Source organism: Apus apus, chromosome 1, assembly GCF_020740795.1.
Source record: "Apus apus isolate bApuApu2 chromosome 1, bApuApu2.pri.cur, whole genome shotgun sequence".
In the NCBI taxonomy this organism is placed as follows: domain Eukaryota; kingdom Metazoa; phylum Chordata; class Aves; order Apodiformes; family Apodidae; genus Apus; species Apus apus.
This window is the reverse complement of record NC_067282.1, coordinates 175,089,642-175,107,070: the sequence shown is the minus strand read 5'-3', so window position 1 is coordinate 175,107,070 and position 17,429 is coordinate 175,089,642. Positions and strand designations below refer to the sequence as shown.

General features: G+C 36.5%; 1 protein-coding gene across 1 annotated transcript in view; it reads right to left on the bottom strand.

Annotated features, from left to right (window-relative positions):
* The window catches only part of ADAMTS20 (ADAM metallopeptidase with thrombospondin type 1 motif 20), a 90,804-nt gene that overhangs the window by 51,963 nt on the left and 21,412 nt on the right, over positions 1-17,429 (bottom strand). The window contains exons 5-12 of the mRNA XM_051607916.1: positions 15,704-15,787; positions 14,834-14,958; positions 12,781-12,821; positions 12,376-12,481; positions 11,126-11,272; positions 10,377-10,518; positions 8,948-9,052; positions 19-164 (exon numbers count right to left, since the gene is read on the bottom strand). Of these exons, the coding sequence (XP_051463876.1) occupies positions 19-164; positions 8,948-9,052; positions 10,377-10,518; positions 11,126-11,272; positions 12,376-12,481; positions 12,781-12,821; positions 14,834-14,958; positions 15,704-15,787 (896 nt within the window). The remainder of the gene's footprint in view (positions 1-18; positions 165-8,947; positions 9,053-10,376; positions 10,519-11,125; positions 11,273-12,375; positions 12,482-12,780; positions 12,822-14,833; positions 14,959-15,703; positions 15,788-17,429) is intronic.

The window sequence follows — 17,429 nt, the reverse complement described above, 5'->3', positions numbered from 1 at the left end:
AAAAAAAAACAAACATACTCTGGTCTATTACACAGCCTGGTGGTGCTCTTGATTCCACCTCCACAAGTTCTTGAACATGAGCTATAAGGTCCCCATGCTCCCCATTCTCCATCTACAGGACGTGTCTCCATTTCTCTGCTCAAACAAATTCCATGGCGGCAGTGCTGCACAGTTGACAAACAAAAGATTTGTAAATCAAGCAAAAGGTTATTGTGTATTTTGGGCACAGAAAGAACAAAGTTCAAGAGCTCACTGCTCTTAATCTGGGTCTGGATATTTTCTAAAGTATTCAGATTCCTTTAAGATATCTTTGCTCTCTTTGAAAGCTACTGGATGCTGAATATATCTTTAGGTTTTGTCACTTTATTCAAATGCCTACATACGAATCTCAAAATCCTGATCTTTAATTCCTGATATGTTTTCATACATAGCGTAAACTTCAAAAATAGATTTATAGTCATCTTGTATGTATGAGAGTCTTTCAATTTAATTTAGAAATTCATGCTGATTCAAAAAGTGAGAAGTTATTATAACAAACCACCAAGAAACTCAGGGCATTTTGAGCATACCAAAGACTAAAAAAGCTAGCAGGATTCTTTGGGAAAAAACACAAATTTTCAAGCATTTAGGACTTTGTTTATGCTGAAGCCAGATGATGCTATAGATTCATGTTTAACTTAGATTTTCACACCTATAACAATAGGTGTAAAATATTTTATATTTTCATTTATATTTTACAATTTTATATTTACTACTGTCCTGGTTTGAGCCAGGATGAAGCCAATTTCCCTTTTACTTTTTACTAATTTGACATCTTTACTATTAACATTAAAATTTAATTAATATTTAAAGAAATAATAATTCTAGAGCAAGATACTACACGGTAATGTCTAGTGCGTTACTTGAGATTTTATTCCTGCTGAAGAACTACCTATTTTCAACTAAAAACTTACATAAAGGTGCACTTTTCATTCCATCTGTTGGGATTTATATTATTAAGATTACAAAGATTGCAAGACTAATCTGTTGTGGCCATGTCAGTTATGAGACTTCATCACCCCATATCTATAAACTGTTATTATTCATAGAAAGTTGTAATCACTTGCTATTTTTCTCAGAGGAATCAACTGGTCAATCTCTTGCTTCTAAGTATTGACTACTTAAGTCCCTGACTCTGCAAATATTTATCCATTTCAGTGGTTAGTCAAAAAGTACATTGCTAAAAAGTTTAAATGAGAATCTTATGATTGCTGCATGTGTGACTTTTTTCAAAGAACCTGCAGGAATTACCAGCACTAATCCTATTGATGACTTATGGCAGATGGAATTCTAATTAACTTGCATGCTTTAGAAAACCCCAAATGCTATATCTGATCACAACATAGTGGAATGATTTACCTACCAAAGCAGAATATTACAAGATATGATAATGTCAGCACTATCTGTCTCCTGCTGACTTCTGTGTAGGTAACATGTTCTCAGCTTTGTCCTTGACTCCCAACACCCTCTGAAGGATCAAAGACTGCCCAGACCTGGAGACAAGACACTGGGCAGGATGGACTACATGGGGTCAGTGCTCATACACAAGAGAGAGAATTCCTTATTTTAGATGATGACTGTTTGCAGACTCAGGATTAGAATGATCATTAGGTTTGTTGACAGAAAGGATTCTCTTAGTCACACTGTCAGCGAGTGGCTTATTCAATCCTCCCTTGCAGTATATACATGGATTAGTCACTAGAATCATCAGAACACATTATATCTAGTAAAACCTTGGGTATTTCTGAAGCTTAGGGTTTGCTTCTCCGCTGCCTGTGACACAAAATGGCTTTGAAATACCTTAAAGTCTAGAAGGGTTTTGATAACCAAACTCTCTGGAGCATAAAACAATTTAAGCATCTCTGATACACAGAAGATAAAATACTTCCAGGATTCCCCCCTTTTAAAATTCATTTAAATCTCACACAGAATTTCTCAAACATTATTATGATGTCACAAAGTTACTGCATGATCAATTAACAGAAATTTTGCTGAAGACACTGAAATGATATGTGCAATCTTTCTCAATATACCTGAATGATACAAAACTCATTGCTGTTCAGTGGAAGTAATTATTCCTGATTAGCATATGCTTTTATTAAAGAATACTTATGCTCATATACAAATAATAACTTTACTTTCAAAACAGGAATTTGTCACAGAATCAGATTTTCCTTTCTGAGTTTTATTGGAGCTCCTAATCCAACCAGGTGATAAAATTGCCTGCCTGTGTAATTTTTTTGTCACACTGACCCTTGCACACGGGACACATCTTAGCCCTGAATGCTTTCCACCAAAAATAAAACCACTCAAGGTGATTTTGAAGCCCAAAGCAAACACAAAAGAAAAGGTAGATCTATCTTGTCACAGTCATTTAAACAATCTAGAAAATTGGCCAGATAATCACTTGCTTGACTAATGTTTTACCTTAGCACCAAAAAGACACCATTATTTCACTGTGTATCCGCATATGAATTTCTCACTGCAGTGCCTACCATTAGTTTTTATCATTTTTTCTAAGATGACCATAAGATACCTTTGTACCCAAACTTTTCAGCACCTTGCAATAAAAGATATGGCTGCATTACAAGAAAGTTTAAGGCAAATATGAGGAAACATTAAGACCTTGCCTCTCCAAGAATGGTCAATAAGCATCTTAGGAAACTGTTTTACTACTGTTGGCTGAAGATTCTAACTCCCATTTCACAAAACAAATACATCATCCAAACAGGGGACAGCAACTGAGAGTTTAGGTTCTTCTTCCATCCACAAAAACATTTACAATAACTGGAAGGGAGATTTCAGGAAAAGACAGAGACGTAAAACGAAATTTTATACCCACAACAGCATTATTTTGATCTGCAGAAATGCAAAGCACATGTTCACATCTGGGATTCTAATAGCTTATTCGAGAAAGTTGTCTCAGCTATTATTCTGCTGCATTCCTACAGAAGCAACATGATGAAGTCACAGTAGAAAACTCCGGCACCAGACGCATTCCAGATGTCCCTCTGTGTTTCCTTGAATCATTGCTTCACTGAGAATACTATGATACACAGAACTTTAATAAACTTAAATATAATAACTAACATTTTTTTTCCTACATTTGTTATGGCAAATATAATGTAGGCTTTAAGTAAAGTGGGTATAAAATCATAGAGTCGTATCACTTGTAATTCCAAGCATACCAATTACTGCAAGTGGCATCTCTGCTCTAGCCAAGGTCAACAGCTGGGTTTTCTGTCAATAAAGGCAGAAATTCTGATCCAAATCCACATGGAATTACTGTATCTTCAGAGATGAGATGGAGGTTTAATGGTTCGAATTTGGGATCAATGAACCTATAGGTTCAGATTTGTATTTACTAATTATCTGCTTCTAATAATCAGTTTGACTCTTGGCTATGGATTAAACTATGATTTAATAAACTGATTTTGGGTACTCCCAACTTATCTCATAGTTATTGAACTTACTAAATTTTCAGGAAAGCAACTTTGAAAGAAGTTTTTAAAGTATTAATTGCCAGGCTATGTTTGATTTTGACCAAATAAAGAAAAATGATGGATGCATGCAGAGCAGGCCTAGAGCTCTTCTGAAATCAAATACTTCATATACAGTCTGGTATGACTCACAGCAAAAGGATTCCAAGATCAGTCTTACTGCCTATATTTTCCAGACTACTCTGAGATGCACGTGGATTTTGAAGATCTTGGGGCAACGATTGAAACACTGATGCTCAGAGTATGAGGACATAATTTCATGCATTAGAGCTCTAAAAAATCCTTGCAGAAAAGGAGGCAGAGGAAAAAAATATTTCTGTATTTGCAGACACCAACAGGATTCCATGGATGTCACTGGTAGCTGCTGATGCTTCTAATGGGAAAGATGACTGAACACTGCAGACAAGCATGCAGAGAAAATTAAAAGAACAAAGTATTGCAGAAGAGGGCAAGATTATATGTAATTTGCCTTCCAAGTATCCAGTTTTATTATTCCAATTTCTTTTTGCCTCATAAAACATGATTTCTTCACTCCTAATATCCAGACAGGGCCCTAAGAATAACTACTAGCCAGTGAATACCAGAGGAAAAGAAAGTTTTTCTGGACTAAATGCAGGAAAGGAAAACGTGTGTAGCTGGTGCCACAAAACAGAAAATCACTAAACACAGTGCTGCAGAACAAGACCAGCTCACTATAAAGTACCTGGTCTGAGCATAAACTGTCCAACTGTTCCAATCACACAGAGCTGTTTGAATCCTAGAAGTTACACAGATTCAGAACATTACCCCATGAGCGGAGAGTGAAGATGAGAACACCCACTCAGATGAATGCCAAAGTCCACAAACCTCAGAGCTGTCATTTCTGGCTGTATTTATCTCTGTGGGATGTTCCCATTCATTTCCATTAGTGACTACAGACCTCACTCTGCCTAGCCTGCTTCAAGTTGATGTAAGGAAATGTTTTGCTGTACATAAGACCTATGTCCGCTCTCTTGACTTCTTCCTATAATATACATACTTAAGAAAGCACCTTGCCCAAAGAAACAAGACCAAAATGCAAACTGGGGCTTAAGTGCATCTAACAAGAGGGAAAATAGAGCACTTACTGATCACTGGGGCTTGGAGAAATGTCTAACTCAAGTTTTTACTACAGCATCTTAGGTTTCTATCTCAGTAGCATGTATTCTCAGATAAGCCTACACTCATTATTTAGGTTAAAATCATGAACAAAACCCACAATATTTTGAGTGTTTTTCAACATTCTGTTTTTTTTCTTGCAAAAAAACCTACAAACTTTATTTCTCCCTTGATATATCTGTACAGAAAACCTAATTTTTCTGAAACCACATCTCATTAGAAAAGTATTTTACAAAACTCCCAGCTTATAGCAAAAAATCTTGGTTTGAGCCCTTAAGTACACATTACTTTGTATTAGCAGTTCAAAAGATCTGCTGCTACTTCCCAGATGGTTAAAATATCGCCCCATACCCGACTCTTAAAATACATCCAAATTGTTTACATGTACTTCACATAAATATATATATATATGCATAACAAATTATTCTTTCAGATTAAGTATTTTACTGTATTAGATTCATGAAGTACTCGAGCAATGCAATCCTTTTAAAAGAAATCAATGCATGAGTAGCAAACTACAAGAACAGCAAACATACCTCAGAATCAGAGACTGCTACTTCTTTTACAGATCAAAGCAGTCCTTTCTTGGTCTGCATCCACACTCTCAATTATCTCTGTATCTCTCCACTTATGTGGCTACAAAGGCACTAGGATGACATCTTAATTCACTCAACAGCTAATCCAGATACTTTAAAAGAAGCTAGCTCAATATACATGTCTACATTGGACAGAAGTAATCGACATTTCTCTCACACACAAGACACACCTTTCCAAACAGTTACTTGTATCGTGTGGATTCCTTCTTGCTGTTGAACAGCTTTTTCCAGACCTCTCTGACATACACTGTTTCAGTGTTTAGGTAGCAAGCTGCCCTTACCTAAAATGCTGGTACAGCTCTGGCACGCAGAAAAGTTTGGATCAGATCACCTATGTCCTATTGCTCCCTTCCAGCGTACAAGGGCGTATTTGTATACTGCTCAGGAATCCAGGAAGAATCAGATTACAATTTGAGTGTCTCTAAAGTAATTACTAAAGAAAACACATTTCATTGGGCATTTTTGCTGTTATTTCAATAGCAAAAAAATTCTTGCTTTGAGAATGCCACTCCCAGAAAAGACATGGTTTCGCCAAGTATTCTTCTTTGGAAGTGGGTTTTCCAGCTCAGATGTGCATCACCAATTCCAACAGATGAGTTGGAATTTTATTACCATGTAACTTACACTGCTAAAAACATTTTATTACCTTTTTATTACCATGTAGCTTACACTGCTAAAAACGGCATCACCTCATTATAAAGAATCCATGACTCTGAGGTGTAAGCTGGAAATAGATACATGTAAGGACAGTTTGTGTAATAGTCAGCTTGTAACAATCTGGTTACACATTATACTCTATATACTACTAGCATACTACTTCTTTTAATTAGGTCCTCTATGCTTCATTGAAGGTCTCTGTGACTTGAGAAGAGATTGTAGAAGCGCAGACTTCCTATGGGTGTTAGTGAAGCCAAACAGGCAAGCAAAAAGCACCTGAAGTGATGAGACAAACCATGAATATCAGTGGAGTGAGAAACTATTCTCAGACATACCAGAATTGCTACCTATAGGCTACCATCAGAACGAAGCACTCAGAATGTCTAAAAAGAGGAGGCAGAGAGAAATTTTCAGATACTTCAGCAGAAGCCCAACAAGCAAATAATAGAATTCGTTTTTGCAGGTAACTCTAGGATAAACAAAGGACAATTTGATCGGATCAAAGAAATTTGACAAGAATAGCAAATTGTAGTAAAAGTTTTCTATTATACTAATATTAATTCTAGGTAATTAATAATATTAACACTATAGAATTAATTCAGGAAATGTTCATATTCCCAAGAAAATATTTTCTTTTTTCTCTAAGACACTAAAATGTTAGGCTGCATTTTCCCTTTAATGTTATAAGAAAATGCCACTTGTACGTACTACTAATATCATATGTATTAAAAAGTCACTGAGCTCTACAGGTGTGTGCACTTTGAGACATACAAAACACAATTATCTTTCAAAATACATACATGCTGATAGATTGCATATGGCAAGAAGATATTCTATTAGGAAGTGCATACACTCAGGAAAAGCTGTTTTCTTATTCACTTGAGAGTCTCCAACATTTTTAGATTTGTATCTTCTTGCACCTTGGAGAAGGACAGATTCAATGACAGCTAGAGAAATCCACACAGCAAAACTCACTAACCAGATACACAACCTAAAGAAAACCTCAAGATTACTATGAAAATAAACTCAAGTGTGAAATCTAAGCTTAAAATGTTGCTACTAAAATTCCAAAGGCTTTAAAGGGACCTTTTTGGTATTCATCACAGCAATAATGCTGCAAATGCCAAATATAAATTTACTTAAGCATGCTGGCAAATATTAATTACAATAACTAGTTGTCCTGTCTTAATTCCATTAACATCAACAGAAACTCGCTGGCTGAGCTTGAAAGGAGCTGTCTCTAGGACAAGAAGAGATGACAATTTGTCCAATTAATTGCTGTTCTTTCTTACAACTCTCAGAGGTAATGACTGTAATTAGCTCTTTACTTCCTAGAGAAAACTGGTTTCACTGCAGTAATTGCATAAAATAGGTTTTTGTATTCTTATATGAAAGAAATGCTCTGATGTTGCCAAATTAGAGACAAGTTAATTGAACTAAAGGTTACACATAAAGTTTCATATAAAGATGAACTTCCTTCCTTCCAGTGACCAGCTGAAAAATGGTTTAAACATTATAGCACCAGCTGCATGCATAGATTTTAATCAAGCAAAGCTTCCACTACAACCTTCAAATAACTTTTCCTAATCTTGCAAGAGAGAAAGAAAACATTTGAGATGGTTTACTCACTAAATCATTATCCATTAAGAAAATATTTTCAAATTTATCACTACCACTCTCTTATCAAATACAGAAAAAGAAAAAAAAAGCAGTATATAAAAATCAAAAGTTATTCGCTGAAATTTAGTAATAACTGAATGAAATGCAGCATCCTATTATACACAGAAAGTAGAAAAGGTATTTTTTAAATAATCTTTAAACCTATGAAACTATTATAAGATAAAAAATTAACATTGTTCCCACAGCCCCTGAAGTTCCAAAAGCACACTACCTATCCAAATGCAACTTCTCAGTGGGAAGAGCCTGAGAATCCGTGGTTGAAGGCAAAGCTGGTTTTCCTCATTGCTAGAGGGAAATGCCACCAAGATGCCTGGTCAGTGAAGGTGAGAAGTTTTTCAGTGTGGCCTTAGCTTGGCTTGTGAAGTTATACCTACCCTTCTGGAGGTGTTCAATTCACTTTGTCCTCAAAATCAAGGATTTTTCAGGGTGATCAAGTGGGATGTCAGTAGGAAACCACATCCCAAAATTATGGCTCTCCACTCCCTCTGTGTAGCCTTTGACAAAGAAGCTGCCAAAGGCTTTGGAGGCAGAAGCCCCACATGGGGTGTCAGGATGTTGAGGCAGCGTCTGTCCTCCTTCCCACCCGTCCTATCTATTCTAAGCAGCTCAATATAATAAACCTTGAGTACCTGAGATAATAATTTTCGTATCTGAGCATGTAAAAGATCTCTGAAATATTTATTCTCACAATCCCCAGACAGGTAAGAAAATACTTCTATTTACTGGTGGTGAACTGAGACAGAGAGAAGCCAAAGACTAGATCAGCAAAGTGCTCAAGCACCTAGTTTGTTCTCAAACTACATACAAATCCAAAACTAAACCACTCAAATCCTCCCTGATACCTTTGGATTCATCTACCCTCCATCACTACTTCTGTTTCTATTGAAGGTCCTGAAAGTGCCTTGATTGTACCTTGACTGATTAGATATTCACACCTTATCAGAAAAAACTTCTTTACTGTGAGAGTGGCAGAGCACTGGAACAGGCTGCCGAGACAGGTGGTGGAGTCTCCTTCGCTGGAGACGTTCAAAACCCACCTGGACGTGTTCCTGTGTGATGTGCTCTGGGTGATCCTGCTCTGGCAGGGGGGTTGGACTAGATGATCTTTCGAGGTCCCTTCCAACCCCTAAGATTCCGTGATTCTGTGATCATTACTCCAAACAGACAACCCACATTATGTATGCCACAACATTACAGGTGTAACAGAAACTGCAGGTGAAGTCAGGTAGGTATTCTTCACACCATCAGTATGCTACAAGTGCAGTAAAGCACTTATCTTTCTTACCCACATCAATGACTCTGCCATGTGCAAGTGCCAAGAAAGACATGAAGGCTTACCATTCCCACACCACAAGCTGTTCCATCAGCCAAAGGCATGTGCTGAGTGCGGCAACCCTTGTGAATTCCTTCTGTGCTTGTGCACCATAAGCGTTTGCATTGTTTCTAAGAAGAAAACAAGATTACCTTTGTTGTACTTGTAACAACATTGTAGATATCAGCTGACAGATTTGCAATGTTTTCATACACTATGTGAGTTTAGTTTCTGCTATTAGTACTATGATATTTTACCGATAAAATTTAAAAAAAGAAAAATAAAAAGAAAAAATATAAAATATAAAATAAAAAAGGCATAAAGCCAGACAGAAATATGGAATATTTGCAACTGATCTCATTAGAAGTAATAGATAACTTCATTTTCTAACTGGGCAGATAACTTAATAAAACAGCATGTAAGAGATTACAGCTGATACTACGCAGCACAGTTTGAGTACAATCCCCAGATAAATATTACTAACTGGAATTGACTTTGAACATAAAGTGAGAAAAAATTAGTAAGAAAGTCTCCTTTACAAATTTTTAAAGGACTCTTCATAGATAAATAACCTTTGTAGACTACAAAATTTACAAAGAAGTCTTCAGTTACACCATCTTTAGGTCTTTGAATCCTCCTTTACTTTTCTAAACTTTCTCTTTACTTTCTAAACAACACTTTACGTCACTAACAGCTCCACTTAATTTTAAGTCTGAGTATGCTCTAAAATTCTCTCCTTTAAACAGCTCCAGCAAGCCATGAAATGCTAAAAGAGGTTCTTCCAAAATCTAACTCTGTGATATCTCAATAGTAATGAATGAAGACATAATGTGATATTTCTATTTATTTTATATTGCATTGGCCACACAAAAGTTTCAAAACACAACATTTATTTATCTGCATAAATTTTCTTTCCAGATTCAGATTTTGGTTTAAATAAATTTTTGGTTAAATATACAAAACGCTCTAAGAGGCATGAAAATATTTTCTGACTCTGACAAAGTAGAGGGACCAAATATTCTGGACAAATACATAAATATATAGATATATTAAAGTTACAAATATTTAAAAATCACTAAAAGAAGCAGATAAGAAAGACCTGTTAATGCAAGGTAGGAGCTATAATGTGAAAAAAATTAAGAAGTGTTGAAATAATTCCCTTTCAGTAGTTGCAGGAAGACTTAATTTACACAGCTTTAGATGTCTTAGAGGAATTATAATCATATTCACAGATGTGCAAATCTAAATGAACTAATCTTACTTTTTAATTCTATGTATTTCTAGCATATGGAGCTGCAATTCTCTCCACAGAACTCTTTCCCCTTCAATGGAAAATAATGTGAATTTTCACATATTTCAGGATAAAATTCTTCTGAAACCAGAAAGCCTGAGAGTTACTTTCTAAACCTACCTTTCAGTATTTTTTTTAGTATGGACTGTATGTTGCTCACTCACCAGATATGGGCACACTTGTGACCCAAGACCAAACATAAGTTCACACTGCTTGTCGACATCATACATTGACCCAGGCAGCTGAGAGGAAAGATCATATATTCTTCCACTAGGTTTGTCTAGGAGACATTCACCATAACCAGTACTGTTGTAAGAAGAAGAACAAAATGTGAATAAATCACTTCTAATTAATTCATTGGGAGCCTACTCACACTACACTTATACAAGCATATCGCAGGGGACTTACAGGTTTGCATGCCTACCTGTCTAAATAATGACTTTAATTAAAATAAATAAAATAGACAAGGTCACTTGATTTTCCTTGATTGGATTTTGCATAATATCCAACAAAACTTAACATTTTTTTCCATTCTGGCTCTTATTTCTCATTTTCACATTATAGGAAAAAAAAATATGGTACTTCCTAAATTATACCTACCAATTATTTTTTAAATAAAAATGCCTAAAAGTGTGTCCATTCTGAACTACTAAAATAATACCGAAGAGTTTTTCAATTACAAATGCCACTAAAGTGAAAAAAAAAGTCTTAGCTTTACGTGTTGAGTGCAACTTTAACAAAGCCATGAATCATCCAAAGAGTTAATTATCTGTATTTTTCTGGAGGACTGAGGCCCTACAAGTCAGAGGTTAAAGCTGACTACAACACAAAAACAGTAGCAATAGTTCTAAAATACTTCTCAGAAAGACATGAAATATTAGAAAAAACAGCACAGAATTATACTGATACTTACTCAAGAAATTCAGTGATATATTTTTGACTGCATTTTGACCAGGTCCATGGACTTGTATGGTAATTTAAAGTTGGAGCCATCACATGGTATTGATGTTTAATTCCAGCTTCTTTACATTTAAAACTGTCATCATGAGGCACATTAAATCTAAAAAGCAAAACAGACAAACTCCAAAACAAATTCAGCAATAATTAATTGAAACTCTCTTTGTTGAAGCAGTAAATGCTTGAGTTTGGAGTTTGAAAAGGCCTTAAAATGTAACGGGACTCACTTCATATGACAATCTGACAGTATGGCAAAAGTTATCTTAAAAACGCCTTACAAAATTATCTCTTTATCCAAAATGCTCCTCTTTATAAAATGCTGGGCACAGGAAAAATTTTACAATCACATAGTTCTTTAGCTCACCAGAAAACTTCCAGTGTTTTGGGAGTATGCCACTCAAAATGAGCAACTCATCTCCTCAACTGAATATACAGGCCACCGCTAGACTGTCCATAACATACTACTCTGATGTTCACATCGTAACTCTTAATATTCAGTAACAAAAACAAAGTACAGAGCACATCAACATCGTATTTATGGAACTACATATAATCTTATTTTACATCTCAGTTTAAGTTCCGTGACAAAAGGTATGTACCTAAATGAACTTCCAGCCACATGAAAATCAACAAGCTAGCTACGAAGCTCTGTAACATCACCGTTACCTACACTGGGACATGCCTCATGGAGCTAGAGTATAGCATCTTTCTGCCACCACTGATGAGGTTTGCTTCATAAAATAAAATGCTGTCGTCTCCTCTTACTTTTCTGTGTAAAGTGTTTCTCTTTGTGTTACTCTATTGTATTCTGAAAGGCTCAAACAAAAGGAAGAATATTTCTGTGTTATATTAACAATTTTATTTCCTTAAAGGTAAATTCTTATCAAGGCTAGAAAGCAGTTGGACAGGACTATGTTGCACATCTAAGGTATCTGTTCCAGTGTCCCACCAGCTCATATGACAAAAGGACAGAACCCAGCTCTACGGCCAGTATTTCCCATAATTCAGAGTACCCACCAGGTTATAAAACAATTTCTCTACCTCTAGATGGTGGGCAACTGGCTCTGGCCCACTGCAAGGGGCAAAAATAATGACTCTTCTGAAAGGACACAGCAGATGTCTCAGAAAGGTAGAGCCTATCACTGGAAATTGGTCATATTTGAAAGAAAACTTTAAAAAATTACCTGCTGGGCAATAGGTACTTACACATGTCCAAGTTCATGTGCTATAGTAAAAGCAGCACTCAATCCATTTTCTTCGCTTATAGAACAGCTGCGTAGAGGGTCACACATTGTACCCAGCTCTGCCAAACCTGCAAAGGTGCATCCTTATATAAAAGCTTAACAGAATTAACGTTCATGTAGAAGGAGTAACTCTATAAACTGATACTATGGCACCTGAGTTGAAAGTCATGCTTCAACTATGCAACAAATTTACACAAAACAAAGAACTACCTGGCACCAAAGTATGTGCCAAGGCAGAAAAGCACTGAGAGGCAGATTTTTTGCATCTATTTTCTGATTTATTCCTAATTTATTTTTCTGCCTACAGTGAAATCCCCTTACAGAGTTTCTGTTATAAAATCATACTGATTAAAAAAGAATAACTCACCAAGAGTATCACACTTCTCTCTAGCTCTGCAGATATCTTCCCTTGAAGAAAAAGATTTATTTTAAATTATTACACCAAATAAAAAGAATATTTTTAAAGTATTTCACTGCTGCTATATTAAATACAGCACTTGCAAATCTGATTCTAAATTTTCAATCTTTATAAATTTGCATTCTAGTGAAAGAGGTAATTTAAATTCCCCAGACTAAGTTCTACAGTATTGCTTTCTATCTAGCTTGCAAAGAAGAAAAATACAAATACTATGTTATTTCTCTAACTGCAGAAGGTAGAATAAGTGTGACAACCTACTGGAAAAACTGCAAATCACAGTATACTTGAAACTACTTTGTGTAGTGGACCACCTACCAAAACAACAAGGCTAAATTCAGGACAAATATAAAACATTTTGAAGTGCTAGAGCACATCCAACTTGAGTACTAGGGAAAAATAATGAAAAGGAACAGCAAAAGAGAAATATTTCAATGATCACCAGAACCTTTACTGAGGTGACTGGTGTGCAGGAAGAATAGATACTAATATTTAAATAGTCTCCATTTGTAGGCTTGTGGAAGTTCTAATTATGCCTGGAATACCAGGAGCTGAAAGTCACTCAATCCTTCAGCTGATTTACTTCTGTACAATGGGAAGGGACAACTCGCCACCAGGACGACTCTCCACTGGACAACTCACCACCAGGACATCTTTACATGGGGTCAACTCTTCGCAGATCAGCAGATGAGAAGCGACACAGCCCTGTGTCATCTGCCGATCCACGGAGAGTTGTCCCTGCAGACGGCTGTCCCAGCACTCATAGAATTGTCAGAGCTAAAAGGAATCATTAGAGATCTTCTAGTCCAACTCCCCCACTGAAGGAGGATCCCCTAGAGCACATCACGCAGGACTGCATCCAGGCAGGTTTTGAGTATCTCCACAGAAGGGGACTCCACAGTCCTGCTAGGCAGCCTGTTCCAGTGCTCTGTCACCCCCACCGTAAATAAATTTTTCCTCATATTTAAATGGAACTTCCTGTGCTCCAGCTTATGCCCATTGCCCCTCGTCCTGCCACTGGAAATGACTGAAAAGTCTGTTTCCATCCTCCTTGCACTTACTCTTTAGATACTTGTAGGCATCAATAAGGTCTCCCCTCAGCCTTCTCTTCTCCAGGCTAAAAAGTCCCAGCTCTCTCAACCTTTCCTCATAAGGAAGATACTCCAATTTCCCACTCATTTTTGTTGCCCTCTGCTGGACTCTCTCTACTAGTTCCCTGTCTCTCTTGAACTGGGAAGCCCAGAACTGGCCACAGTATTTCAGATGTGGCCTCTCCAGGGCAGAATAGAGGGTGAAGATGACCTCTCTCAACCTACTGGTCACACTCTTCCTAATGCACCCCAGAATTCCATTTGGCTTCTCAGCAACAATACTGACTCGGTTAATTTAAAATCTACCAGGACTTCTAGATCCTTCTCCTCAGAACTGCTTTCCAGCAGGTCCATCCCTAACATATATTGGTGCATGGCACTCTTCCTCCCCAGATGCAGGACCCTACACTTCCCCTTGTTGAACCTCATTAGGTTCCTCTCTGCCCAGCTGTCCAGTCTGTCCTGGATGGCAGCACAGCCCTCTGGAGCATCAGCCACCCCTCCTAGTTTTGCCTCATCAGTGAACGTGCTGGTGTTCCGATGTTGAGGGTTCCACGGTGAAACGTCCTGTGGAGACTTGGTGGCGGAGAATTTTCCTACATGCAACGCCCCATCCTTATCATATATTTGTACAATGGTTTAATATTTAGTTCCCTTGTAACAATTTCAGATCTAAGTAATTTCTATCGTCTTTAATGAAAGGTTCATTAGATGCTTAGCCACCAACATAGCACTGTCAGTGTAACTGTTCATGTACTGACGATCAGTGGTTTAGGAACTGCAAGACAGTCTTTATTCATTTCAATTATCTATGAACAATGTAAGTGGAACAGTTAAAAAATGATGATGTAAAAAAGAAACTGAAGCATTTGTCTCACCTCACTGAGTATTTATGGCTATTTCAGATACTGTACCTAGTGATAAGAACAGCAGTATCATGATGAGAAGGGTGAGTATCATCCAAAGTGTTTTGTGCTTGCTGCCATAAGCAGAAATTACGAAGAGTGGTAGCTGCATTAAAAGTGATAGCTGGTCCTTCCTAAACAAGACATGGCCAAAAAAAAAACACAACAAACCACCCCAAACAAACAAACAAACAAACAAGCATTTCAATACTAATGCATGTGCACTTACTACTTCATCATTTGTGCCCCTAACCTACAAAACAATGATTGTGCATGCAAAGGAAGCCAGCAGGACTCCATGTAAGAGCTGACTCAGATTTGTTTGTAGGATCAGATATTGATTCAGCTACAAGTCATCAGTCATGAGAATCCATTATTTTAATCAATGTATAATCATATGACCATGAATTACATGATAAATATTTTTTTTAAGAGTGACATTTATAATAAATAAATAGTAAAACATGTATTTGGAAAGGGTATTCATCTTACTGTCTTAAAATATTAGAGCTGTTAGCGCTGAAAATCCTCAATCAAATCTCTCTAAATGCTGTAATTTTATTATCATGTTTCCACACATATAGTTACTACTATTTTAGATAGCTATACCATAAGGTTTCATATAGTATCTGATTTATGTCCATTTAGGTCAACAGGAAGGGCTAACAGAACAGATGGGGAAATACCAGGCATTAAATAAAGGCTCTGCCGTTTACCTTATATTAAACATTTAGTTTCTTATTTTAAGACAAATTTTCATAGTTTAAAGAAAATATTTTGTACTTAAAACATAAATATTTTAAACTTCAGAATTACAATGCAAATTCATGTAATTTGATTCTTCTATTAAAAAGAAATATTAATATTTATTTTTCCTACCTGTTCATTGTGAATTACAATTAATTTTACAATAACTATATTTATAAGATTTCCAATACTTGAATCTTTATAAATTGCTGCAACCTAAAGAGAAAAAAGTAAGAAGATTAGCATATTTAACTCATCTGATAAATCGTATCTCTTTTTGTCCTGCAAACAAGCTATCAAAGAAAAACAAGTTGCTACACAAGAGATGTCTCATGCATTCGTCTGTACCTTTCTACCCATGGGTATGGTGAAAAAGCCAAAACAGCTGTCCAGAGATGCTACCTCAAAATATTTCATGTTTAGTGTACACAAAAAGGTTAGAAAATGCACATATACTGTTTTCCAACACTAATCTCCACATAAAAGGCAACGATCCTAAAATAGTCTTCATAAATGAAAAAATGCAGTTTTAAAAATCCAACTAACTATAATTTTATATTCATTTGTAAACACTTAGACAACACGTTGAAATACTACTGTACAAAGGTTACTTACTATACACTCTAAAACCTGTAATTTATTGGTAAAATATCAAATAAAGAACAAAAGTAATGTCCTTGCAACTGTCATAGACATAAGATGGTTTACACAGATGATGTGTAGAATCAAGATGTAAAGTATTAGAGGGTTTTAGAAAGTAACTTTAAACCACTAAGTTTTTGCCTTTGCTTTTAATGAAAGCTGCACTGATTTGTAAAACCTTATTGAAAATATATATGACACAAAGAAAGGTTTATTTCTTCATTCATAAAAAAATCATATTTACATACCCAGCAGGCATTTTTATATATAATCCTGCAGCCAGATAGTAAAAATCAGGAGTCAATTCATACACCAAAGCGAACCACTTTGAAAGTTACTCTTTGTAAAAGCAGTAAAAAAGTTTATTCATTCCCAATAACAGCTTCAGACATTCCATCCATATGGATTCTACAATTTGGCTTAAAGTAGTTGGTGAACAACAGCCTTATCTAAACATGAAATGCCACCACACACAGAAGTACCGCCCTTCCTCCCTTCTGGCTTGTCCTGTTACAAAGGTAACAGGATCAAGGAACTGATCCAGATGCAAACCAATGTATTTCTTTTTTCTTTTTCTATAGCATGTTATACTGATCAACATTATCTCATTCCTGGTGCAGCCCCTCTGACAGAGGGAAAAGTGGAGAAGAACAGATTTCCTTCAAAAGTAGCCTACACTTGAACTGCTGCAAATTGCTTGTGAAACCACAGCTTTGCTGTCTATGAATCCTATGTACCAAGAAATTCTCCTAAAAGTTGGAACTTTTAGCAGTGTGTCCCACTGACTTATAACCTCCCTTTCTCAAAACAAGAGGGAGCCCAACACACAGCGTTGTCCTTAATTCTTTTCTTGATACACAAGCTGGAAATAGAGTTTTGGAATCCATGCAGAGAACACATTTCAGAGCAGCACAGCTATTGTCTGCTTCCTTCCATAACTATGCCATTCTTGATTACTAATCAGTAAGTGTCCCATTATTCTGAGGTGGGAATAAGGAGCATCTCTCAAGCACTCACTGAAGAATTCAATCAGGCATAGACACCGGTATCCCCAAGACCTTCTCCACAGGGACACTCTCAATCCATTCATCTCCCGGTCTGTACCAACACTGGGGATTGCCCTGACCTTGTTGCAAGACTTTGCACTTGGCCCTGTTGAACTTCATCAGGTGGGGAAATGGTGTTGAAGGCCTTACTGAAGTCCAGATAAATAACA